Source organism: Malus sylvestris, chromosome 7 (genome assembly GCF_916048215.2).
Source record: "Malus sylvestris chromosome 7, drMalSylv7.2, whole genome shotgun sequence".
Lineage (NCBI taxonomy): Eukaryota > Viridiplantae > Streptophyta > Magnoliopsida > Rosales > Rosaceae > Malus > Malus sylvestris.
The window spans coordinates 11,416,374-11,442,891 of NC_062266.1; the positions used below are offsets into that span (position 1 = coordinate 11,416,374).

Sequence of the window (26,518 nt, forward strand, 5' to 3'; positions counted from 1 at the left end):
AGTGTATTAGAGAAGAGAAGCTTGGCAAGTGAAGAAGCACGGTCAATTTTAACTGACCTCAATTTCCTTGTGCGACGGCACATTGTAGTGTTTACCGGGCAGAGAAGAATTGAAAGTGCTGGGTAAGATTGTATCAACGGCAAAGTATTAGATGCTTTGTGTGATGGTACATTTGATGCAGAAACACATACAAGAAACTTGTAGATGAAAAAAGAAGAGGCATATTTATAGCTTGATATTCTTTGTCCAAAATTTAGGAAAAATTTAGGAAATCTAATGAAATTTGGGTCATAATAAAATGCAGGAATATGACTTAGGCCAATTAGAAAGAAAAAGACACTTATTAGAGATTAGTCCTATGTTTATAACAATATGCTTTAGGCTGATTAAAACAGGAGTGTCCATTCCGCTGTGGCGATGTTTTCGTTTTTCTTAAGGCATTGTTTGGCAGATAGGATAAGTAGTATGATATGTTTGGTACTAAAAATGAATAGCGATCGGATAAGAGATAACTTAACCATAGTCTCATGTAAAAACTAGAAACCATGATAAGTGACATAAATGGTTGCTGGTTTGGTTGTGAAAAAAATGGCCAATTTTGGTTGCTAATGCTGACAACAGGTTAACAGGACTTTTGAAAACAAAAGTTATAGTGTTTAGGTGATTTGGGTTCAATCTTGTATATTCTTATTTCAAAATCACGTATTTTACTTCTCGCTATACTTGTATAATAAGCTTACTTGAAAATATCGAGAATGGCCAACTGGAAATCCTCAAAATTTTGGATATCTTTGTCGATGAACTGTTGGTACACCTTTCCCATTAAAAAGTTTAGCATCTGGCTGGATCGCAGCCCTATAAACAGCTCAAGATCATTAGAAGAGTTGCATAAAATTATTCAACATAGTATCTTCAACAAAAGAAAGAAAAAACTACTGCAAAAAGAATTTGAGAAATGAAAACAAAGTTTGTGAGAGGACAAACATGAAACTACAAACTCCGGATGCAAACTACATAGCATGAAAAAGAAAATGAACCAACCTCCTCCCAATCCCATGAAACTCATAGACTGTCCCATTCTTTAGAATCCCGGTACCAGCACGTCCAAAACAATGTGTGTATGTATATATGTATTGAAAGAGAGAGAAAGAGAGAGAGAAGACAGAGCGGTTTGAGGGCTTAGTGAATGTCCCGTTTAGTAGGCGCAAGAAAGGTATCTGATCTTAGGCTTTCCAATTTCCATCCTCATTTGAAATCTGCTTCTTAGCTTGGAAGTTTGGACAATTGCTACCTTAGGACAGGCATCTGAAGTTGTTCCCTATCTTGCAGTTGCCTAAACATTCCTTCTTTCTTGCTTAATAAGCAAGCGGTTTGGTGAACGAGTTTCAAAAAATTTATCGAAGTCTCTGCTAAAACGGAGAAGTCTTTGCTCTCCATTGTATGCTTCACTGTATAACTTGATAAACACTTAACCTCCCTGTATACATGATAGAAAGGCAAGGCACGGGTTGGTAGTGGTATATGCTTGTTTTTTCTCTATACTCATAAGCAATTCACCCCGTTTCTATAAGATGATAAATTCAATATGAACCTTCCCCCATCATATGCTTCCAACTTTGCTGCAAGGTTAAATGTATAGCTTCTGTATGCGTACGCACTCTGTGCCCAGCCGCAAACTCCTCGATTCTACCATCAACCTCTATGACACTACAACCAATCTCCTTATTTGCTTGATTCTTCCTCATCAACCTCTTAATTTCCTCCGCATCACTCCACCTTCTCTTTCTGGCATACAAATTTCTTAGCATTACATAGTTTCCATCATTCCCTGGCTCCAGCTTGGCCACCTTCTTTAAAACTTCGTTCGCTCTTGTGACATCTCCATAATGGCCGCATGCAAAAAGAAAAGAACTCAAAATTATTGCATTAGCATCGTAAGGCATGGCTTCGATCAATTTCTCAACTTCTTCCAAGCATCCCGCCCTTCCCAACAGATCTACCATGCAACCATAATGCTCAATCTGTGGGACGAGCCTGAAGCCCTCCATTGCTTTAAACCACCTTTTCCCTTCCTCTACCAGACCACAGTGGTTACAAGCGGACAAAACCCCGATAAACGTAATATTATTTGGCATAAAGTTCTCTTTCTGCATATCCAAAAATATCTCCAGTGCCTCCTCGCCATGGCCATTGACTGCAAATCCATTTATCAGAGCATTCCAGGAAGCTGTTTCTTTTTCAGGCATCTCATCAAAAAGTCTCTTGGCTTTTTCAATTTCACCACATTTTGCGTACATATCAACAAGCGCAGTGCCAACATTAGTTATCCTATCAAGCTTCTTCCTCCGTACGACCTTTTCAACCCAACGACCTAAATCCAAGGCGCCCAAATCTGCAATAGCTGGAAGAATGCTCACAACAGTCACACCATCCAATTCAAGCGATGTAGTTGACTGCATTCCCTGAAATAACTTCAAGGCTTCATGGGGTTGGTTGTTTTGACTATAACCTCCAATCATGGCATTCCAAGAAATAAGGTTCTTCTTAGGCATGGCATCAAAGAGTGATCTAGCGGAATGTATGTCACCATGATGGCAGTAACCAGAAATCATACCGGTCCAAGACACCACATTCCTATCCATCATCTCATCAAACAAACTGCGAGCCGTGCCCATATCCCCCAGTTTGACATAACCATCAATCATCGCATTAAATGCAGCCGAGTCCTTGTCAGGCATTCGATCAAAAAAACTCCTTGCATTACTCATGCCTCCAGACCTTGCATACCCACAAATAAGAGCTGTCCACGACACTTGGCTCGTGTGCGTCATTTTATCAAACACCTTCCTTGCACAAATCATCCTCCCAAACTTTGCATACATATCAACCAACGACGTGGACACATACAAATCTAAGCTCAACCCAATCTTAACAACTTGACAATGAAGTTCTTGTCCTTCCCAGATGGCCATATCTAATCCACACGCCTTCGCCAGAGCTGTGAATGTAAAGCCATCCGGCTCGAACTCCGTTTCCTGCCTAAGATTTCTATATAGTGTGAAAGATTCACCGAATTGCCGGTTTTCCATGTGAGCTCTTATCATAGAGTTGCAGAGAAATGTGTCATCATTATTGGGTCTCCGATCGAAGACGCGGCGGGTGTGTCGAACGAGAGCAATTGGGTTTTGATGAGAGCAGGTTGTGATGAACTTGGTGAGGAGATTGACATTGGTATCGAGGGAATTTCGGAGCATAAAAGCATGGATTTGGAGAAGAGAAGAAGTTGTGTTTGCTTGTTGGAGAAGGTCTAGGCATTTTCTTTCCAATGAGCTCCATCTCCATACCTGCTCTCTCATCACTCCTCCTCACTCTCTTAATTAGATGCTTCGTTGCAATTTTGAATGGCAGTTTTTTCAGTTATTCCCTCTCTCTCTTAATATTGGGTATATATTTGTGTATAAATATAATAAACTTCTTAATGTACCAAGTATAACTTTTGGACTTTTAGCCCTCTCCATTAGAGATAGCCTAAAATGTAATTTACCCCTACTTGTTTTGTTCTAGATTCTTCCATCTATCTCTCTTTTGCTTTTCCCTTTTTAGAATCTATTTCAAGATCCCAAAGGACGGTTTAGCACGACATATTATTAGAGCAATTCCACCGGAGTGAACTTTGCCCAGGACCCAGGAAAAAAACAGGGCCAGCACCCTGTCAATCAAGTCCACCCCTTCATGTTGACTGGTACCCAGCCCGAGCTGGGCTCTTGACTAGCCCAAAAGAGACTGAGACAGAAGCCGGGGAGTTGGCCTGGCGCGTGCGCTTCACGCAGGCGTGGCGCGAGTGCCCAACAAGGTTTCAGAGCGCGGGCCCGCGTGCAGGCGCACTCTGTCCCCCCCCCCGAGTTGGCGACGTGGCTTCCCTTCTGCCGTTGGATTTCCAACGGTTAGTTTTCTAGACCGTTGGATTTCCAATGGTAAAAAAAATTTAAATTTTACTTTTAAAATAGACCGTTGGATCAAAGATCAACGGTTCAGGTTTTTTTCACAAAAAGTAAATAAATAAAAAAAAAAGCCCAACAGTCATAAATATGACCGTTGGCCACGTGGCAACTCCCTAGCTCTTGGATTTGAATATTTTTCAAATCCAACGGTCCAGATTAATTAACTATATTAAAATTCATTAAAAATTATTAAAAAATACAGAAAAATTATTAAAAAATACAGAAAATTTTGAAAAATGTTAATTTTTTTCCTATAAATACCTAACTTTCATCTTCTACCTTTACACCACATTTCAATATTTTCTACACTTTCTATACTATCTACATTTCAATATTTTCTACACTTTAAGAGAAAAAAATGTCTTCGTGGAAGCTCATTGAAGATGTTACGTTGTGTGAATGTTGGGTTCACACTACTCATGATCCGATTACGGGTAATGAGATGGATAAACGAGAAATGTGGAGTAAAATTACGAAAGCGTTTTGCGATGTACATGGAGAAAACGCCAGAACTAGTCAAGGTCTTCAAGGTCGTTGGAAAAAACTCAACGCATCCTTTACTTGTTGGAAAAATGCCATCTCTCATGCTTCCGGTAACCTCCGTAGTGGGACAAGTTTAGCGGATCAGGTGAAAATATTTTTATTTATTTATATGCATTCCACTCACATTAATATTTTGATTTATTTAATTTCGTATGTAATTTTTATGTTATTTCTTATGTAATTTTTATTTAATTTCTTATGTCATTTTTATTTAATTTCTTATGTCATTTTTATGTAATTTATATTCATTCCACCCGTATCAATATTTTTATGTAATTTTTATGTAGAGGGCTTCAATTGCAGAGCAAAACCGCATCAGGGACTCCAAAACAGTTGTTTTTCCCATCCTCGCGATCTCATCCACTTGATCTGCAGATGCTCCATATGCAAGCATTCGCAAGGATGCCGTAATTTTTTGCTCGGGAATAAGACCTAGAACATGAAAAGCATCCTCTTTTTGCACAAAGTATGAATCATGGTTGCAAATATCACTCATGATTTTGTTGAACAAATTTCGTTTCATTCTAAAACGCCGTCTAAAAATATGATCAGGGAATATGCTATTGGGAATAAAATAATCTTCTAATAGATTTTTACCTCGTTTTTCCCTTTTTCTATCGAGGTTTGCAACACGTCTTGGTTTGGCTATCTGACCCACGACTTCCATGACACGGCGGGAATGTGAGGCCTTCTGCCTTCTATGGTGATCATCCTCATCCTCCTCCATGAAGAAAGCCTCATCTCCACCTCCACTTCCACCTTCCTCGAGATTGGCCAATTCTGCCTGTTGTGCCAACAACCTTTGTTGTTGCTCCTGCAATTGTTTATACACCCTTCTTGAAGAAGACATTGTAATAAGAACTCAAGATTTGAAAAACGATGAACAAGGATTCTGAGCTAAAAAGAAGGATTGAGCTTGGTGTGAGGATGGATGTAGGGATGTAGGGTTTATATGGACAAAAAAAGAAAGGATGAGGTTCTGGACAATGTCATGTGGCACTACGTGATTGGTTGAAAATCTTATCGAAATCTTGGCTAAATTATTGTAAACCGAAAGTAACACTTGGCGTGTCGGGATTGGTCGAAAATATTATCGGAAATCTATCCACAAAATAGTACGTTCAGATAATGACATGTGGCATGACGTGATTGGTTGAAAATCTTATCGAAATCTTGGCTAAATTATTGTAAAACGGAAGTGACACGTGGCGTGTCGGGATTGGTTGAAAATCTTAGCAGAAATCTATTCACAAAATAGTACGTTCAGATAATGACATGTGGCGTGACGAGATTGGTTAAAACTCCTATCCGAAATTAAAACTATTTTATTTTTTAATTCTTTTAGACAAAATTTAAAAATATTTTAAATGGGCTGGGTGCCAGCGCATTTTGTAGGGATGAAGATCGTTTGTGCCAGCGCATTTTTTCACTAGGTGCCAGCGCATTTTTTTAGGGGTGGAGATGCCTTGGCCTATTACTGTTCATTGGAGTCTGTTACTGTTCATTTGAGTGGATAAATGCGCTGGAGCTGACGCAAAGTCCTTAGGGGTGGAATTGCTCTTACCACTCATTTTGTTTCTCCCGCACACTTCTACACTTTATTTTTATCTGTTGATTCTCTTTTATTCATTCAATTCAATAACTATTTTTTTTTATTGATTCTTGTAAATGAGAAGTGCAGAAAGCATTTATTTTTTTATTCATTCTTGTAAATGACAAGTGCAGAAAACATTTGATGCATGTGTAGTACAAACAACAAACATGATATTTTCATAATTTAATTGAAAAAAACTTCATTAATTTACCCTCTTTTATATAATATAATTACAACACGTATAATTTACAATTGTATAATAGTTTAATTCACCTCCATTTCTAATTTATTTCAAAGTGCATTTGCAAATCAGTTTATGAAAAATAAAGTTTCTCACACACATGAAACTTTACACCAAATTTTTATTTACCAAATTCAAAAAAGACTTATATGAACAGGTTCACCGTCACTGCAACATACGGGTTTAATATTAAAACAATGCTATTACAAAATTTTCTCCACATAATATAATATTATTAAGTTGACATGTCACGTGAAAATAAACTTGTTCTATTGTGGGGGCATCTGACCAAGATGTTCACCTAGCCCATGTACTTGTCAGATCTTCGGCCTAACCAAAGTCTTTAGAGATTAGGGCAAGTAAGAAAGTAGAGATAGACTAGGTCTAGGAAAACCCTTCGACTCCTTTCTTCAAGTGGATTAGGGTTAGGAAAACCCTATATACACATACATAAACCCTGAAGTTATTCAATATATATAAACAAAAACCCAAAACTTAAAATATTATACTCAATATTTGTCGAATTGGTGGTGCTCAACTTCTTCAACTTGTTTCACAATCATGGCTTCCAACATGCAGAGGACGGGACAATTCAATCCCGGGTTTCAAAACCGACATCCGGCACCGATTCCTGTTACTATGCTCCAGCCAGAGAGTGCAATCCCCGGACCAAAAGCAACGTATGATCCTGAACAAGCGGTCGGTGTTGATCAGAATGATGATTTATGTTCCTGGGAAAGTATTGATAATCAGCTGAGTGATGACGATGACAATGACGATTTTTCGTCTTGGGAAACTATTCCTTACAGTCCTTGTGCAACCCCTAATTCCACTGAAAGCAATTCTGCACTGCCCTCTCCTTCTTGTTGTCTGTCATCGCCGTCAACTACTCTGTTGCCTTCACCTATTCCATCATCCTCTCCCGCTTTTACTTTGTTGCCTCCTCCTTGTGATCCATCCTCACCGTTAACTACTCCTCCATCTTCTCCTACTTTTAGTTCGTTGCCTCTACCTTCTCCGCCATCTTCTCCTGCTTTAACTTCATTGTTGTATCAATATCCTCCGCCTCCTTATTTTGTTCCATTTACGCCTTCAAGCAGTACTGGGCCGGCATCACCATATCCCACTTACACTCCATTGCCACCACCTTATTATGATGCACCACCATTTTTTTCCTCTTACACTCCATGGCCATCTCCTTATGATAATCGATATTCTTTATATACTCCACTTTATCCCACTAATATCCTTCTGATCCCTCCTCAATATGGTCTGTACTCACCCTTAAATACCCTATCATCTTCTTCTCCCACATGTACACCATTGCTGTATCGTTATCTTGGTTCGAACTTGCCTTCGGACGCTCCATCATGACCGTCATCATACCCACTCCCACTACGTTCGCCAGTGCCGCCACCTTATGATGGAGTTTGCTCACCTTCGACTACTCCAGCATCTTTTTGTTCAGACTGTCAATTCGACTTTGCCTCCGAAAAGTGGGACTACATCAGTTGTTAATTTCTCATATGTAATTAAACAGATTTTTATTTCAATAATAATTTACTTTTCCGCAGTTTAGCGTTAATTGTTATGCTTAAGAGTGTTGTTTTCTTACAAGTTCATGTTATAATACTAACTTATCATTTCATCATAAAAAGGATTGATTGTTTATTCTTGACCACAATAATAATGCGTTCATTAAGAAAAAGACCCAGTTATGGAAGTCATTAACAATTCAAAGCAAACTTACCCAAATTACGAGCTACAAGCAACACTAAAATACATATATACTCACTACAGACTCAGACTCGAGGGTAATCGAAGAGAAACCTGCATCCAAGTATAAGCACAGCCCATAAACTATCACCACGATTTCAACTTGTCGAAGAGTGGGGACGCTTAGGGGAGCGGCCTGAGCCACCGCCCTTATCATTTGGTAAAAAAGAGAGAAAAAAATTGGTATGAATTATTATAAACTACCTTTTTTATTTATTCCACTTTCATAGCATAACCTCAGCAATCATGTCTACATTTTTATAGCTGTTAACTCAAATCCAACTTTTCAATTATTTCAAAATGCATCTGTAAATTAGGAGTCCTATCAGCAAAATAAAATTTCTCGCACACCTGCAATTTTCCTCCACTTCTCTGAGCTTCAGACTCCAGCAGATGAACCAACTGTTCTTTTTCTTTGGATATCCAAGCTCGCCTGTTGTCACGCCATTGCCTCGGTGTCCCATGTAGGATAAAACAGATTGCTGCAGCTCCTTGTATCAGGCGTTCTGAGATTTTCTCAATCACACTTTGGTCAGTGATATATGCACCAGGTGAATTTAATCCAACATCGACGTAATGGATTTCTCTGATGCTGCTTAAAAGGCTTTTTTTTGTACTAGGTACGATATGAATCCCTTCTTCCACGCCAATATGCTTTTCCTCCATGAGTGATGCACCTCCAGAGGATTTGACATCCAAGAACCCAAGTTCAGTAACTAACTGGTTAAGGACAGTACCACCCTTACTAAATCCAAAAAGTAATGTTTTGGTTTGATTATGCGATGTGGATATTCCTTGTTGGAGTTGTTCTTTCTGTATCGCATTGTCCTTCTTCACCTGCCATCATCAGAAATTTAGTTTATGAGATAAGAATCGTCTAATAGCCTCTTATGTTGGACAGATAAAAAGCGTTTTATCCAATTCAATTTAAAATATGGATCATAAATAGTACAATTTTAGATTCATAATGACTAACACTCCCCTCTATCCCATAAATGTGCCACTTATGTCGTAAGGAAACAACCAAGAAATTCCAGAAACACTACTACATTAGGTTGATATCTTTAATTATTTCTATAAGTGTCAAGTGAAGAAATATAAAATTTTGAAGAGGCCAATGAAGTACGATATTTACCTCTTCAAGGCACCTTGACAGGAGGGAAATAATGGTCCCAGAAGCAGGGTATCCAATAGGGCAGTACGATTTTGGCTCTCCCCATTGATTAACAGATGGAATAAAGTCCCGATACACAGCAAAAGGCCCATTGAAAACAGAAGCGTCAATAACCCAAGCATTGGTTGAACCACCAATCTTTGAAACCAGTATTTCAGCTATATTTTGTAAGTCAGATAGCCTCTCGATCACTGGATTCCTGGTTCCTGCCACTCGATCTCCATTGAAAAATATGACATTTGCTGAAGGAACCTGCTTCCCAGGAAAAGTAGAAGATACAGCCAAGTCTTCATAAGTCAGAAAAGAGACATAATTGGGTAAGGTGTAAGAGCTGCCCCGAAGAAAAAGTGGATAATCCATCACTTATACACTACTTCATATGAAATTAGCAGCGATTCTATTTCTAACATTTTGTGGAAAAAGCAGAAGCTGTGATCAGAAATGCGTATCTTTCATGATAATTCACCAAGCGATAAATGGAAATGCTATAAGTGCTTGGTTGAGTATCCAGAACTTACAGTTAGTGTGTTGGAAGAAGGTGATAGGCAGAGAGATGCTGCAACTTGGTAGCAGGTCCTGGCATTAGGGTTCAACGGGACCTTTAAAACTCCACGCCAGCGTTCCATTAATACATCTACTGAATCGAAAAACTGAAATTTAACAGAAGTGAGAAATCGGTGGCATCAGTGACATAGGCAGACAGCGGTAACCAAGGAACGACCGCGACATAACGACAATTGAAACTGCACCAGAGCAATCAACGAACTATATATCCATGCCGTTCAATCCTAAGTTCCTAACTAGATTACCATGAACAATGAAAAGTGCTTCAAGACACAAACAATCCCATGATATCTCACAATATTATGAGAGCATAAACACATACAATTATCAAGAAGAACACATAACCATTAACCCACTCCTCCACCGCCTTGATCCCTTTGATCTGCAAAACCAAATAACATTTTTCAACAAAAAAAAACTAATTTAACAAAGCAAATACAGTATAAAAAAACAGATATTGAATATAGATTCATTTAGATTACAGGAAGTCCATTCATACAACCAAAAGGATATAAATAAAAATATTCAAGAACCAACCTTTTTCAAAGATCACTGGTTCCAGCGTTCAAACCAAAAAACTGAAGACGGTTACCTGAATTAAATGAAAATTAAAATGTAATTAATTTACTCTTAACCATGGTTTTTCTTCAAGAATCAGAAAAACCTAAAAATATCCCAAATTTTGGAACTGCTTTAAGCCAACTTACCATGTAATTACAGTCGCTTGACAAATCTTCTTAAATCAAGACGGAACAGGCATCGCACACTGCGTTTCTTGGAAATCTATTTTTGGGTGAATTTGGGTGGTGTTTGGAGGTGATATGGTGGTGGTTCTCGGTTTTGCTGAGAGGGAGAAGGAGAGTTGCAGAGCGGGGTCAGATGGGAGAGGCAGAGTAGTAAGGGATGAGAGAGATTGACAGTGTTGGGAGATGGGGGAGTCTGAGTGGCGTAGAGAGAAGTGAGGGTGGAGTGAATTAGGCGTGGGAAGGAGGGGGAGAGGAATTAGAGGTGGTTTGGGAATGAGGTCTTAAAAAAAAAAAATGAAAGAAAACTAATGAAAATTGTTTGTAATCTTTGAGTTTTAATGATAAGGATAAAATAAAGGGTAAAGTAAATAGTATCAGGGTTGACTTTTTAGTGTAAAAATATAATTTTTCGTTAAAGTGAACAGTACCAGGTGCTTTTCGTTAAAGTTTCCTAAAAAAAAGCATTTCTGAAAAAAAGTTGTGAGGGTTTTAGGTGTTTGGTAAATTAAAAAAAATGGCTTATTTTGGAAGCTGCTGTGAGAATAAACTGAAATCAAAGGAAAAAGCTGAAGCTGCTATTTGCAACTTTGGAAAACTGGTTTTTTTTCAATTCACACAGAGCTACAATGCTCCTTTAATGAAAATACCCACTATCAGACTATTTTTTTTTTCCAAAAGCACTTTTACAAAAAAGTTTACCAAACATTCTTCTGCTTTATTTCATAGTCGCTGATTCTCACAGCACAGCCGCTTATTATCACAACAGTTTTTTTTTAAAAACACAGCAATACTAAACCAGCCCTTAGTGGGGTTGGAATGGTGAGTACTGACTTGGTAATTAGGCACTTTTATAAAAAGTTGAGTTTAAAAATATGTTTGGTAAACTCTTAAAAACAGCTTATTTTTATAGTTTTAGGTAAAAAAAGTTGAAAACATTAAGCAGCAAAAATGAGTTTATTCTCACATCACATCAGAATCAGTTTTTTTTTTTGTTAAAACATAGCAATACCTAACCAGTTCTGAGTTGGATGGGGATGGGTGATAGGAACCAAGGAAAATTCTAGAGATTGAGAGATTTTTCGAAAAAGTATCCTCGTCAGATCATTTTTTTAGGGATCCTTGAATCTTGTGATCCTGATTATTTATCGTATATCGTGTTGTTAGAAATCATTTTAAAATTTAAAATTAAATATAAATAGTACCTACCGAAACTTGACCGCACGATGTATGATGAACGGTCAGGATTACGGAAGGATCCCAAGAAAAATGATCCGTCGATGATCATTTTCCAGATTTTTCAATATAACCCGAATACGGAATGGTATTTTTGGTCGAAAATTGTTAGTGAAGGATAAAATGGTAAAATAAAAAAGTCAGAACACTAAGGAATAGAATAGAAGGGCATTTCCGCCCTTGTACTGTTAACAAACAGTACTTTTCTGCTTTAGATTTTAGTATAGAGACAATGTTACAAGCTAATTTGTGTTCCTTTTTTCATTAATCTCTCGGATCCTCACCCAAACATAGCCTTAAATTTTAAACCAATTACAAATCTTGAGCATGTTGGATACAATTAGGTGATGAATTAGAGTAAAAAAAAAAAATGCTCAGCGTCAAGTTTTACCACTACAATTTTACATGATGCAAGCACAAACACATAAACAGCTAATTGATGGGTAACTTTTTACTCTTAATTTAGCAACTTAAACAATATAAGATAAGGGAGAAACCCTTTTTTTTTCTTTTTTTTTTGTCAAAATTTTCTCAGGGAAAACCCAGATAATGGAGATTGTATGTATAATTAGTGTTCTAAAAATCGGCCTAGGCGGCGCCTACGCAATTTTTTTTATTTATATTTTTTATTAATTGTGTGCTTTGTTTTTTTTGGTTTCATGATGGTATACTTATAGAAATGGTGTACCTAATTTGCAAATGATGGATTTACTACAAGTTCATCCAATAGTGAAACGAATTGGAGCACTTTTGAGGGGATACATACAAATAAAAGAAATAAACTAGATACAACAAGGTTAAATAATTTATTCTATGTCCAATCCAAGTCCTCCTCATTATGTTTATATGCTTAATGTTTTTTAAATATTGAACTTTTTGGATGTATATAATTTGTATATTCTTCTACTTCTAGTTTCGCATTTTATCATTCTTTTATTATCCATACAAGTATATGTTTTTTTTTAGGTGTAAATAGGCACTTATTTACAAGATATATAATAAATTTACATAAATCTGCTTAGGTTGCCTAGGCGCCCTCCTACCCACCTAGGCGCTAGGCCCCTACCCGCCGCCAGACTACCGCCTAGCGATTTTTAGAACCTTGTATATAGTCATGGTTTTTGTTAAGCAAAATCCTAAATCATTAGAATTCTAAAATCTCGGTTATCAACAAAAATAATCACAAGTCTCAGAGATAGAGAACTTACTTGAGCTGAAGCATAAGATGCTATGAATCAATGGGCAGGTTTTCTGGGGGCTTCTGGACAGAAAAAGGAGCGCCTTTGCCCAACAAATCTTATTCGGGTCTTTGGCCAGGATTTTATTTGACCTGACCCGAGTTTATTATTCTTTTTAAAGTAACTGTTAATTTCCTCCTTGAACTTTCATTTATCTTCCGATTTCTCCTTTAAACTTTTGTATTTAAAAAATTAAGGAGGCTAAGCCCACGCTTCCCCTTAGTATAGATGATATCGTCTTTCATATATTTCATCCATGCCGTCCAATCCTAAGTTCCTAACTAGATTACCATGTACAATTAAAAGTGCTTCAATTTGAAATTAGATATATAATATTAAACACTAATTTGTGTTCCTTTTGGCATTAATCCCTCGGAACCTCAACCAAACATGGCCTTAAAGTTTTAACCAATTACAAATTTTGAGCATGTTGGATACAATTAGGTGAAGCATTAGAGTAAAAAAATAGGGAAAATTAGAATGCTCTACATATTTTCTATAGTTGTTAGATTAAACATTCATCCCTTTTAAAGATTTGATTAAGGTGCTTCAATCAATTGCCACCTCAATAATTTTCTATTTATTTAATTTCCATGTCATTAATTTAAATGCATTTATATAGAGGCATACTGTCACAGCCCGTCCCGGAATTATAAATTCCGAGGACGTGAAAGTACGAAAATATCCCTAAACGTGACAAGGTGTGTAAGTGTAAAGTTGGTTTTAATCTAAGTTCATAACTTTTGGTTAATTAAAATGTCTTGTGGGATAAGAACTTAGAATTAGGTTTACATTTTTGTATTAAGTTTAGTTAAGGACTGAGAAGGGGCCGCGTGGGATCCCCATTCCTTATTTCCCTCCCTAAAACCCGTAACTCCTTCTCTCTCTCTTACTCAGACTCTCTTTCTTCCTCAAACCTTCACTCTCTCTCTTACTCTCGAACTTACGGACTCACACACACAACCTCAATCAAACCTCCACGAACGTCCAATTTAAAACCACCATTGCAATCCTGAGGACTTCACGAACACGGGGATACCAATTTCAGGTGAGTTTCACTTCGAAAAACCCTAGTTTTTAAAGCCCCGTGAAATGACACTGTTCATGATCTTCTAAATGGTTACGTTTTAGGTTAAAACAAGATCACAGGGAGTCTTAGGAAGTTCCAAGGATGCTCGGAGTGTAACGTTTGGAAGTTTTGGACGTCGGAATACCTAGTTCGACGTTTGGCCGAGTTTTGGGAAATTTTGGAAGGTATGATCCCGTGATTTTTAGTGTTTAAAACCCTTCCAACGTGATTGTACATGTTAAATGCTTCATTTTGGTGTAAAATTCGAGAAAAATGGACGAAAAACGAGTGAGAATAGTTAATTAGAAAATTTTCCCAGTTTTCCGGTGACCGGAGTCCGGCGAGAGTCCATCGGAGAAGAAGCAGGAATATTCCGTTAGTTCTAACGGAATATTCCTGACGCCGTTAACGGAACGGTTAGGTTTTAACGGAATATTCTCGGAATATTCCTGACGGCGTTAACTGACGCCGTCAGTGTGCAACGCACGTGGCCGCGCGTGGGAGGCGCGTAGGTCCGTGCCACGTCAGGCGCGTGGGGGCGCGTGAGACCTCCAAAAATTATTTTAAAAATATGGGGATGATCCTGAGTTTGTGTAGGTCACCGTGGTATATTCATATACCCAATTTGAGCATCGTTTGAAGAATTAATCACCTAGTTTGGTTTAGGTGCGTTAATTGTGCGTTAAATGATGTTTTTTAGTTATTTCACTTCTAGGTGGGACTTATAACAAGGACGAGCACATCCAGGGGCGTCAAGGGGGTTACGACCCGGCGACATACCAGTGAGTGGGCATTTGTTTTTATATATATACCTATATACTCGATTTCCCCAGAAATCAAAATTAAATGAAAAGTATATTGAAATGAAATGAAAAATGATTTGATTGCCATGCATAGAATGTTATGAATATTATGAACTGTCGTATGATGCATATATGTAAAATGGTGCTGTGGACGCACAGGTGAGTATCAGGTGAGTATTTAATTACTGTCATGATGATGATATATATTGAGCTCATATCCTGCACCATGGTTAGTGCTTATAGTATTCACCGCATCGCACGCTCGCCTTGGATCCAAGTAGATGCTGGTCGCACAGTCCACGCGGAGTGGGTGCGACGGGCCAGTCGTAGAGTGTTAGTGAGATTTCGACTGGTGGGTGACCTTAGATTATGTGTACAGATGATTGATGAGAAAAGCACTAGAGCGTAATATTAACCATTAAGTCGTACAGACTACATTAGGTGGTTCCGACTTATGTGCAGAAGGCCGGACAGGTCACAGAGGTGACTCCGGCAGAGTGAGAGTGATAGATTTTGAGCTCTAGGTTCAATCGTTCAGGGCCATTAGAGGGCCTCCGATTGATTACTATCTTTTACCTGATTTATATTATGTCAATGCATTCATACTAAACTGTTGAATTTGGCATGGTACATTCTTTATTGAATCTGTTATAAGATTGATGATCGAGATGGTTGAGATATATATATGCTATATACTATTTTTCTGGGAAAGTATACAGGTTTTCCAAAAAGGGGTTATAATTGTGGATTTATGAAATGATTTGGAAAAGCTTATTTTCGCCCACTCACGTTTTCTGTTTTTTCGCCCCTCCAGGTTCTAGTTGATAGTTGAGGCGTTGGTGGCCTACGAGGACTACTTCGGCGTTCTGACAGACTAAATAAATGTAGGATTTCACCCGAGGGTGTTGTAAATTAGTTATGGTCCTACTTGACTGCACCTAGACGCTTATGCTCTGTTTATGTGTGTTTAGTACAGTCTTATGCACATAGAATGCTAGGTTGTAAATAACTGCATTTAGTGGTTTTCGTTGACTCGTATTTTATTTAATCGTTTCCGCTTGCGTTTATGGTTACGTCATGCTCACGTGACGGCCAGCACGTCCTAGTCTTCGGGTTAGGGTGTGTCACATACAGTAGCTTAGCAACTAATTGCCTATAATATAGGAATTTAATTTCCTCAATCCCCTTCTGTGCATTAAATGACATTTTTTAATAAAATAAAATAAAAAGTTAATTAAGTAATTCCTCATTTCCTTATTATCAGTATTTAAAAAAAGAAGACATTTTTTAATAAAATAAAATAAAAAGTTAATTAAGTAATTCCTCATTTCCTTATTATCAGTATTTAAAAAAAAAACTCTTTCTATTAAATTGTATCATTAGAATTCTTAAGAGAATGTGAGAGAATGTGAGAGATTTTAATAGATTTATAAATCCATGGATTTTTATGGAGTTTAATTGATTTGTAGAGATTCTATATAAAATTTTGATTCAATTCCCTCGAAATCTCATGGGAAGAGGTGAGATTTGTGGATGCTTAAAATACACTACGAAATCTCTCCAATTTCTTCTAATTCCTCAACTTTCTCAAATTCTTTAAAATCAATTTCTAATTGAATACACCTGGAATGTTATAAACTTCTTTAAAATCTTAATTGAATACACCTGGATTTCTAAGGATTTTAATAAACTATCTTAAAATTCTAATTGAATACACCTAGAATTTCAGAGAATCATTTAAAATCTCAATTGAATACCCCTAGATTCATTAAAAGAATTAAAATCCTTTAAAATCCCAATTGAATACACCCACCTAAATGTGTTATGTGTATTTTGAACAGAACACTAATGTGAAACCCCAAATTTCATTATTTAATTATGTAGTTTGTTTCATACGATTTTTATTTTATTTTAAATTCGTCAATTTTAGAATTTTAATTATTTAGTTATAAAGTTTGAATTTTTATAATTAATCATTTAAAATCCTTAGACTTTTCGGGGTCACTCTTAATGTTTTCGAATGGAATTTGATCCCAAGAGCGGATAGATAAAAACCGTTTGCGAAACAAAATTGTGACCAAGGAGTAATGAGCGAGCAAAGTTAAGGGCTATTTTTTATATATAGGGGGATCCAGAAAATTGGGGAGGAGGCTGCTGCCAAATGGCAGTTAACTCGATTATCCCTTGACCTGCGAATGACCCGAGTTCTAGACCAGGTTTTTGCACAATTTTCGACGTTATTCCGACATTTTTTTGGTGATTCCCAGCCATCAATCACCTGCAAACTAATCACAGACATTCCCTTCTTCATTTCAAAAGGGGCGACCGAGCAGCATTGAAGTCGAATAAAAGGATACCTATTTTAGGGTTTCCGACAGTTCGAGGGGATTTCAGGTGCCTTCCTAATTGAATTGAACTTCGTCATAGGTATGGAAATTGTTCTTTATACTGAGAGCCACTTGCCTGCAAAATTTGATGGAAATTAGAGTTGGTTGGATAACTGTGTTTCGTTCACCGTAGCCACCGCTCGTGGCGGTGCGTGGGGAACTTCTACGACCTGGATTTTGGACAGAAAGATTTCCTCAATATCTTGATTTCATATCCAAAGTCCATTTGTTGGAACTTGATACAATGATTCATTTGTTCGAATTAGGGGATAATTATACCGACGTTCGATTTTGGTACTAGACGATGATTTGACCGTTGGGTTGTCACCAATTTATAGGATGTTATTGCACGTATTAAGTAAGGACCTTAGAAACTTGTGGATTGGGAATCCAACGTACGGATCTTCCGAATTGAAAGGATCATAGAATTATCAACCTTTGTAATATACGATGATTCGACCGTTGGATCATTATGAAATTATAATATATTTCTTGTGTAATACTTGAGGATGTAGAAACTTACGGATCGGGAATCTAAAGTACGTATCTTCCCGAATTGAATTTCTAAGTTTTTAGAACCAATCGTTGACCATCACTTAAATTTGCGACTGGTGGAGATCCGACCATAAGATCATCATGAAATTTTAATCAGTTGTTTTAGAAACATATTGAGACTCTTAGGAAGTTAGGGATCATAAATCTAGTGGGTGGATCTTCTAGATTAGATTACTAGGGTGGTTGATCGTTCCGTTGACCATGTTGACCGAGGGTTGACTTTTGGTCAACATGTTCCGAATCATTCTTGAATAATAAAGTTAGTATTACTCAAGACTCGGTAGAGCCTAGTGGGCCTATTTTGGTTAGCTAGCTATCCCAGTTGATGTATATCTCGGTTCACGTATAAATGGCACCTTACTATGATATACATCTTTATTGAACTTCTAGATGATATGAATGTTATGTATGATTACTAGTATAAAAATATGAGCCTAGATCCTTATTAGAAGTATTTAGTAGAACTTGTATGCCTATATGACAAGGTACTTAGTTGTCATATGAAATTGATAATGTTTGTGCTCACGTTGTAAATTGTAAGTGCGGAGGTGAAAGGAAAGATGTGTGGTGATATGGTTGCACTATGTAGCAGTGGTATAGGGATGGTCCTGTTTGGTATATTCACGATGGGGGACTGTGCAGATGTTAGGGGTGATCATGTTTGGTATATCCGCGATGGATGATCCCTGCCTATGTTATTAAACTATGCCTATCATTCTGTTTGATTTATCCACAATGGGGGACCATATGCATTTTAGTAGTGATCATGCCTGGTATATCCACGATGGGTGATTGCTTCCTAGAGTGAGGATATGGTTTTGCTTGGTACATCTACGGTGGGTGGTCACTACCTACTCAAGTTCGTAGTAGAAGTTGAATTGAATGGAGAATGCTAACCGAAAAATGGAAAAATACTAAACCTGAAAACTAGTTTGTCTGTTGCTCACAGTTAAATTCAATACATGTGGGCGGTTCTACAATCATATCTTCCTTCAGTGCAACTCCATTAACATGGAGCCATTCGTTACCAACCAGCATGGAGTTGGAGGAAATGTGTCGTAAAATTAACATGTGCTAATGATGAGGTGTGTGAACTGTAAATAGTATATACTTCCGTTTCATGTATCTAGTTTGCTACCAAAAAATCAACAAAGTAACGGACTTGAGTAAAAGTTAAACCATTGTTTCCCCGAGACTTGGCTCTGTTATATGTCTATACCATACGAAATTGTGAGCAAACCTATGTTGGATATTGGAATGTCACAATATCATGCATAGCAGGACTTCCTGTAATAGGAGGCTTGAAATTTATTTAAGGTAACGACAACGTTAATCGAAAGTAGAAGCATACAAACTTAAGTATTAATCGTGACAATAAAGTACAAATATGGACAATTATTGGATCGAAAGTGTAAGAAGATAGATTGTGATTACTCTAATGGCTTGCTTATTAATTCGCAATCGAAATGGGAGGGAAAAAATAGAGTCACAATTTTGGGCATGTTTAGGAAATTCTTTGTGATTTGGGAGGGTAATTCGGGTCATTGGTCCATAAACTTTATTCAACCTGTTGGGGTTTTGGTGCAAACCAAATTCTCCCAAGTCGGCACATTACCAACACCGATTTCTTCCCCATTTTATTTGGGAAAATTAGGGTTTGGCTGCGCCAAAATTAAAGTGCAAAGTCGGTGGCAGCAGCAACGCCAATTAACTTTTATTTCTCAAATTCAAAGTTCAAAATTCAATTTCTATTTTTCCTTCATTTTTTTATAAATAAAAATAGAAATAAAAACCGAAAAGGAGAAAGCTTGCGGACCACGTCTCCTAGTCCTAGTGGAATTAGGAATTCAGCCGTGAAACCCTAATACTATATATATGTGATATAGAAACCCTCAAAATTCCATTCTCTCAGTTTCCAGTTTCTTCTTCCTTCTCTTGATTCGACCTTTTTTTCGCATTGTCTTCTCCTTCTTCAATTGCTTTGCTTTCTCTGCATTCTGGGTGTCACGTTCTTTGTTCTTCTTCGATTTTGTTGCATTAATTCTCTGCACTGTTTGAATCAATGGCTTCCAGTTCCATCCACAAAAGCATAATACCACCGAAAGTCAAGTGTGCCTTTAAACCCACCAATCCTCGTATGCGTGATTCCAAGAAAGTTCAGCGTTTCCGCTTCAGAAACCTCCCACAAGAAGAATCTCAACACTTTTCTTCTTCTTCTGGTTCTGAAATTAAGCGTGACGATGACCCTTTTGGGTATGAGGCATACGGTCCACAAAGCGTTGGTTATGCTCATTCTCCTGATCATTCAGGTTATGTAACTTGCGAGCCAGAATGCTGTGAACTTGATGACGATGCTGGTTCATATCTCCCAGAACCACAACAAGAATATCAGCACGACGAAAGCTGTCACGATCACAATTGTGAAAGCTCTCAACTTGACGGTGATCATGATGAATTCTGTCATTTTGATGATGATTTAGAGGATGATGACTGTAAACCTGAATACCATGAAGTTATTTATCCAGAACCAGAAGAAGACCATTTCGGAGAACCTTACTTTCCAGAACCAGAACAAGAATATGATTACTTTTATGGTTCTCAAGTCAAGCCTTTCCATAGTCATTGTAATGCTGACGATGCCTCTGCTTCGGTTGATTCAATCTGTGATTCATCTTCTTCTCATGAAAGTGAACTTGAACATAAGACTTATGATGACAAAGCTTCATTCTGCTCTGTGAGTAGTCCGGATCAGCCATTGTCTCCCCCGAGACCTGCAAAGTATTTCGACTGCAAGCTGTGTGTGAAGATGGCTAGAGAGCCGGTGGTGACTCAATGTGGTCATTTGTTTTGTGGGGATTGTTTGAACAAGTGGTTGTACTTCTTCACTTCTGAGATGCAGTGCCCTGTTTGTAGGAGCAAGGTGCTTGGTGACTCCATCATTCAGATTAGCCCACCACCGTGGTGGCAACAGAGACCTTGAAGTTATTGGAAAGTTAAGATGAGGTTTAGGAGTAATGATGTACAATTCGTTTTTGATGTTCATGTATTTTGGCTTAGATGTAAACTGCTTATTCATTCAAATTAATGAAAGTTTCACTTTTCCACAATTTTGTGTTTTCATGCTTTTTTCAACTTCAACAAGACAACATAATTTTATATTTTGTTGTACATTTTGCTTGTTTGTTATGAAATCGTTTTGTTAGTTAATATGCGTCCGTCTCTTGAATGGCTTATTAAATTAGTTCACTTGCAATGAAATTATGGTTACCACCCTTTACATTTCCTGCCTCTTTTTGCCGTGTGTGTTTCTTCAGTTTTCAATCTCTCTGCAGAGTTCTCTGAATTTGATTTTGATAATGACCCTCAAAACTTCATCCTTCTTCGAGATAATCGCTAACTTACTCTGGAAATTTTGTCTTAGACGTGCTTTGTTGAAGTAAAAATACAGGGGAGTCTACTGGAATATGGTTAAAATGAAAGATTTATTGGACGAAGGGCTCAAAGTGGTTGAGGTGTTTTCTTTTATGATAGATAATTCAGGAATGAGATATGCAAGTATGCAATCGGAAAACATATTATGGAGTCGGTACAAGTTACATGAATTTTTTTTTTACTCCATGTCTTAGTCACTGTTTCGTTTTATGACCGAAAGGTCAGACACTTGAAGGTTGCACGGTTGCACATTTCAGTGTTCAACCTATGGAGCTACAATAGTATATTGGCATAAGCTAAAGTAGTCTCCAATGAAAATGATGTAGATTTAGTGACTTACAAACTGCGTGGGATTGATTAAATTGATTGTTGTATTCAAACCCCTAGGGATCGATGCGTGCCATTGGCTGCTTCTAATGATTCGGAGACAATGAATTCAAATGAGAGGTTCACCACCACATCATTACATGCAAGGGTAGCTTGCTTGATTCGCAAATTGGTCCAACAATAGGTTTGCTCACGAAGTAGCAGCTTATGCTACTGAGCTTGTGTGTTCTCTTAATAGCTTGAACTATTATTATGTTCGTTCGGAAATTTGTTTATCCGATTACAATATAAAAGATTTTATGAACCTCAGTTTTTAATCTGTTCATGATCATTACTTGGTTTTGAACAAGTTCTTGATCAACACCATCAGTACTTTGCTTCTGCAACAGATCAAATCTCTACTGAATTTCACGCAGCCTAATCAGCGTACACCTGCTTATCAGCTGTGGTTTGTGCGAGGTTCTTGATGTTCTGCACCCCGGTGCAGCAAGCCGGGTCAAGATTACCCCGTTTGGTCAGGTAGGAAGCGCTAAGTTCGAGTCCACCAAGCCACAAGAGACAATGGCCTCTACTTGTTAGCGATATTCGGATGAAATGCAGAACTCTCAGGCAAGAAGAAGAAGAAGAGAAGCTAAGAATTTCAATCAGAAATATTCAGGGAATGTTACTCTGCAAAAAATTATTCCATATATTCAGGGAATGTGCTCATAAAGCATGTGAGCTCACACATCAACAAAATAACCATTGGAGAAGAGAGAGAGAGAGATCCTCAATTCAATCTCAGCCATCCCTTTCATACTCTACTTAGATTAAGACACTTGCCCAGGTTAAGACACTTGTCCACTATCAAGCCCTATGAGACTTAACTAACACATTACAATTTCATCACTCAATCTCAGCTTATGAGCTAAGACACTACACTAATCAAACTTGTAATCCTCTTTAATCAATTCATCAATTTACACATTAACACTCCCCCTAAATTGTGAACTGATCTTACCCCAATTGCTCTTTGAGATGACAAAACTGCTCCTTGGCCAGTGCCTTTGTGAATATGTCTGCTACTTGATCTTTGGTTGGGCAGTACACCAAATCAATGATTCCATTTTGCAAAACCACCTTGATAAAGTGATACCTTCGGTTGCTGTGCTTAGTTTTCTGGTGAAAAATGGGATTCTTGGTGATTGCAATAACAGAGGTGCTATCACAATTCAAAGGAGTTGCCACCGTCTGTGTTTCACCAAAATCCTCCAACACAAACCTTAACCAAGTTGCTTGTGCAGTAGCTTATGTTGCACTGATGTACTCTGCTTCAACATTGGATAGTGCAACACAATGTTGCTTGACTGAGGACTAAGAAAATACTCCATTTCCGAAAGTGAATGCATATCCTGAAGTGTTTCTCATATCATATTCGGATCCACTCCAATCACTGTCACAGAATCCAAACAACATTGCACTTTGACCTTTCTTGTACTCCAAACCATAGTCTAAGGTTCCTTGTATGTCCTTTTAGCAGTTCCATAGTGCTTATTAGTTGAGCAGTGCATAAACCTTGCTAATAAGCAAGAAGCATACATGATATCTGGCCTAGTTGCAGTAAGTAAGATACAACAAACCACCAACAATTTTTCTAAATTGTGCTACATCTACAACTCCACTATCATCATCCTTTCTCAGTTTATCACCTAGAACAAGTGGGATACTAACAGGTTTACAATCTTGTAATCCAAATTTCTTAAGTAGGGAAGTAGCATACTTCTTTTGATGAATGAAAATGCTACTTTCAGTTTGCATAACCCTCATTCCAAGAAAATGGTGCAGCAAACCCAAATCTGTCATTTCATACTTATGCATCATATCAGCCTTGAATTCTTCTATCATTTTAATACTACTACCAGTATAGATGATATCATCAACATAAATCGACACAATGAGCATTCCTTCACCCTTCTTCCCTTTTGTATACAAAGTTGATTCACTGTCATTCTTCTTGAATCCACAATCTTCAAAATGAGCATAAATTTCATTGTACCAAGCCCTTGGTGCTTGTTTCAATCCATAAAGAGCTTTGTGCAGCTTGTACACCTTATCTTCTTCTCCTTTTACAATAAACCCATCTGGTTGATCCACATACTCTTCTTCTTGGAGTACACCATTCAACAAAGCAGACTTAACATCTAGTTGCCAATTGTTCTTTGCAGCTAGAGCAACCAATGTTCTTATAGTATCCAACCTTGCAACATGTGCAAATGTCTCGTTGTAATCCACACCAAGCTTTTGTTCATATCCCTTGGCCACCAACCTTGCTTTGTTTTTCTACACAGATCCATCTAGATTCAGCTTTGTCTTGTATACCCACTTTACCCCAATAACTGGCTTGCCAAGTGGTCTATTCACCAAGTTCCAGGTCTGGTTCTTCTCTATCATATTGATTTCATCTTGCATTGCAGCCTTCCAAGCTTCTTCATCTTGTGCAGCATCATCAAAGCTTTCAGGTTCAACAATGCACATATTGCTTTGTTCATATACCTCACTCAGATTTCTCCATTTCAAAGAAGTTGAGTCAAATGCTTCTGTATCCACAGGATGTATTTGTGCACTTGCACCCCGAGCACTTGATCTTTCACAAGAAATAGGAAATGATATCCTGGAAGACTCTCTAACTTCATTAACATCTGTTTCTTTAAACTCAGGTGGAATTAGAGGAACACAGATTTCCCTTACTTTGTTTTCTTCCCAATTCCACTTCCTATTCTCATCAAACACTACATCTATAGACACAATCACCTTCATGGTAGTTAGATTTAGAATTCTATATCCCTTCTTACAGGCTCCATATCTAATAAAGATTCCTTTTACACTTGATGCTTCCAGCTTATGTCTCAAATCTCCAGGTATTAGTGAATAGCATACAGCACCAAATACCTTTAGATGTTTAATCCCTGGTCTTCTTCCACTATAGGCTTCAAATGGTGTGACACTATCTAATGCACTTATAAGACATCTGTTCAATAAGTAGACTGTAGTGTTGATTGCCTCTCCCCATAGTTTGTAGGGTAATCATTTCTCATGCAGCATGTTTTGGCCATTTCCACTATTGTCTTATTCTTCCTTTCTGCCACTCCATTTTGATGTGGAGTATAGGACACAGTAAGTTGTCTTTCCATCCTAATTGATTCACAAAATGCATTAAACTCAGTGGAAGTGAATTCTCCACCTCTATCACTTCTCAATTTCTTCAGGGAATAACCACATTGCAGTTCAACCATAGCTTTAAACTTTTTGAATATCCCAAACACTTCTGATTTATTTCTCATAAAGTAGATCCAACACATTCTTGAATAGTCATCAATAAATGTAAGGAAGTATCTATTCCCACTTGTGGTTGGAACCTTCATAGGTCCACAGACATCAGAATGTATCAGTTCGAATGGTTCTTGTGCTTTCCATGTGGTTTCCTTAATAAATGACTCCATGTGATGCTTCCCAAGTACACAACCTTGACATACATCATCACTATCTTAGATTTCAGGCAGCCCCAATACTAGCTTGAGGCTCCTGAAATTTAGGTGCCCAAACATTTTGTGCCACATCTTTGCATCTTCTCGCATATTTGTTCTCAATGCAAGTTCTTTGTTGGTACTGAAAATCAAAGAAAAGTATCTATTTCCCTTTTGTTTCACACTAACCACTAGAGTTCTTAGAGACCTGTCATCAAACACATCCACTCTATAATCTCTAAACAGAAGAAAATAACTATGCTCTGTCATCTGTCCTACACTGAGCAATTTCTCTGCAAGACCAGGTACAAGCATTATTTCTCTTATGTATCTTTTGCCCTTCATTGTTTCAATGATCAGTGTCCCATTTCCAGCCACTTCAATTAAGACTCCAGTGCCTACTTGGACCTTGGCTTTAACATTTTTGTCAATGTCAACAAGCAAATCTTCCTTGGATGTCATATAATTACTACATCCACTATCTATGTACCATTAATCACTTAACATCTTCACTCCCCCAGAATGGTTAGCATAAAATAGGTTTCCAGTTTCCTCTACCTGATTAGCAAAATTCACTTGTTGCACAACCTTATTTGTATTGCAGTATCTTGCAATATGACCAATTTTGCTACACTTGTGACACTTGATTTTGTTCTTAACCCAACATTCTCCATAGTGTAATCTATCGTAAAGTTTACATTTATCCCCAATGTTATTGGCACTTCACAGAGAAACTAGCCTTATTACCTCAATCAGCCTTGTTACCCTACTGTTTCCCTCTTGACTTAAAATTCTTTTGGTATTTGCTACTGTTTGGTTGACCATTAAACCTATTTGGTTTCGATGTAATATTCAAACTAGCAAATGCTTTCTCCATACTACTCTCCCCATGTCTATCAAGCCTTTGTTCATAACCCTTTAAGATAGCAACTACATATTGTGCATCTATGGTGTCTAAGTCCTTAGTATTCTCTATCACAGTTGCAATACTATCATAGGACTTAGGTAGGCTAATTAACAACTTCTGAACCATTCTTTGATTACTCAGATCTTCATCATAGCTTCTCATTTGATTAATCAGATCAAACAATTTAGCAATATACACAGAGAGAGAATCATTATCAATCATGCAGTTATATTCAAAATCTCACCTAAGACCTTGGAGTTTCACAAATCTTACTTGCTTGTCACCAACAAATTCTTGTTTCAGAATGTCCCAAGTAACCTTTGCACTTTCCTGAGTTACAATTCTCGGGAAAATTTGATCTGAAACAACACATTAGATGATTCCAAGTGCTCTAGCTTCCTTGACTACATTCTCACACATGAGCT

General features: G+C 37.6%; 3 protein-coding genes across 7 annotated transcripts in view; all 3 read right to left on the reverse strand.

The window, feature by feature from the left end:
• Positions 1–26,518, reverse strand: part of LOC126628728 (uncharacterized) — a 65,568-nt gene that overhangs the window by 632 nt on the left and 38,418 nt on the right. The window contains exons 1-3 of one of the 2 annotated variants that reach the window (XM_050298516.1): positions 1,042–1,184; positions 741–855; positions 58–118 (exon numbers count right to left, since the gene is read on the reverse strand). In XM_050298516.1, coding sequence (XP_050154473.1) covers positions 58–118; positions 741–855; positions 1,042–1,078 — 213 coding nt within the window. In that variant the 5' untranslated portion in view covers positions 1,079–1,184. Of the gene's footprint in view, positions 1–57; positions 119–740; positions 856–1,041; positions 1,185–26,518 lie in introns of those variants that run through there. The other variant, XM_050298517.1, reaches the window with a different exon arrangement.
• Positions 1,579–3,405, reverse strand: LOC126628725 (pentatricopeptide repeat-containing protein At2g44880-like). The gene has a single exon (XM_050298509.1). The coding sequence runs from the start codon at positions 3,354–3,356 to the stop codon at positions 1,581–1,583; it is 1,776 nt and encodes a 591-aa protein (XP_050154466.1). The 5' UTR covers positions 3,357–3,405; the 3' UTR covers positions 1,579–1,580.
• On the reverse strand, positions 6,545–10,906 carry LOC126628726 (uncharacterized). Of its 4 annotated transcripts, none has more exons than XM_050298513.1 (7): positions 10,601–10,906; positions 10,431–10,485; positions 10,216–10,275; positions 9,848–9,979; positions 9,291–9,581; positions 8,507–8,992; positions 6,545–7,860 (listed from the first exon to the last, which is right to left on the reverse strand). In XM_050298513.1, the coding sequence occupies exons 4-7, from the start codon at positions 9,953–9,955 to the stop codon at positions 7,852–7,854; spliced, it is 894 nt and encodes a 297-aa protein (XP_050154470.1). In that variant the 5' UTR covers positions 9,956–9,979; positions 10,216–10,275; positions 10,431–10,485; positions 10,601–10,906; the 3' UTR covers positions 6,545–7,851. The 4 variants fall into 4 exon arrangements, with proteins under 4 accessions (XP_050154470.1, XP_050154469.1, XP_050154468.1 ...); XM_050298512.1 differs by having other exon boundaries at positions 6,545–7,866; XM_050298511.1 differs by having other exon boundaries at positions 6,545–7,881.

What these genes read in the sequence shown, in the direction of transcription:
- LOC126628725 (XM_050298509.1), bottom strand. Translation starts at nt 3,356, where the DNA reads ATGAGAGAGCAGGTATGGAGATGGAGCTCATTGGAAAGAAAATGCCTA.
- LOC126628726 (XM_050298510.1), bottom strand. Translation starts at nt 9,955, where the DNA reads ATGGAACGCTGGCGTGGAGTTTTAAAGGTCCCGTTGAACCCTAATGCC. An exon ending in CTTCTTCCAACACACTAACT is followed by an intron (nt 9,582 to 9,847) that starts GTAAGTTCTGGA and finishes CCTGGGAAGCAG; the next exon opens with GTTCCTTCAGCAAATGTCAT. An exon ending in TGTCAAGGTGCCTTGAAGAG is followed by an intron (nt 8,993 to 9,290) that starts GTAAATATCGTA and finishes TGATGATGGCAG; the next exon opens with GTGAAGAAGGACAATGCGAT.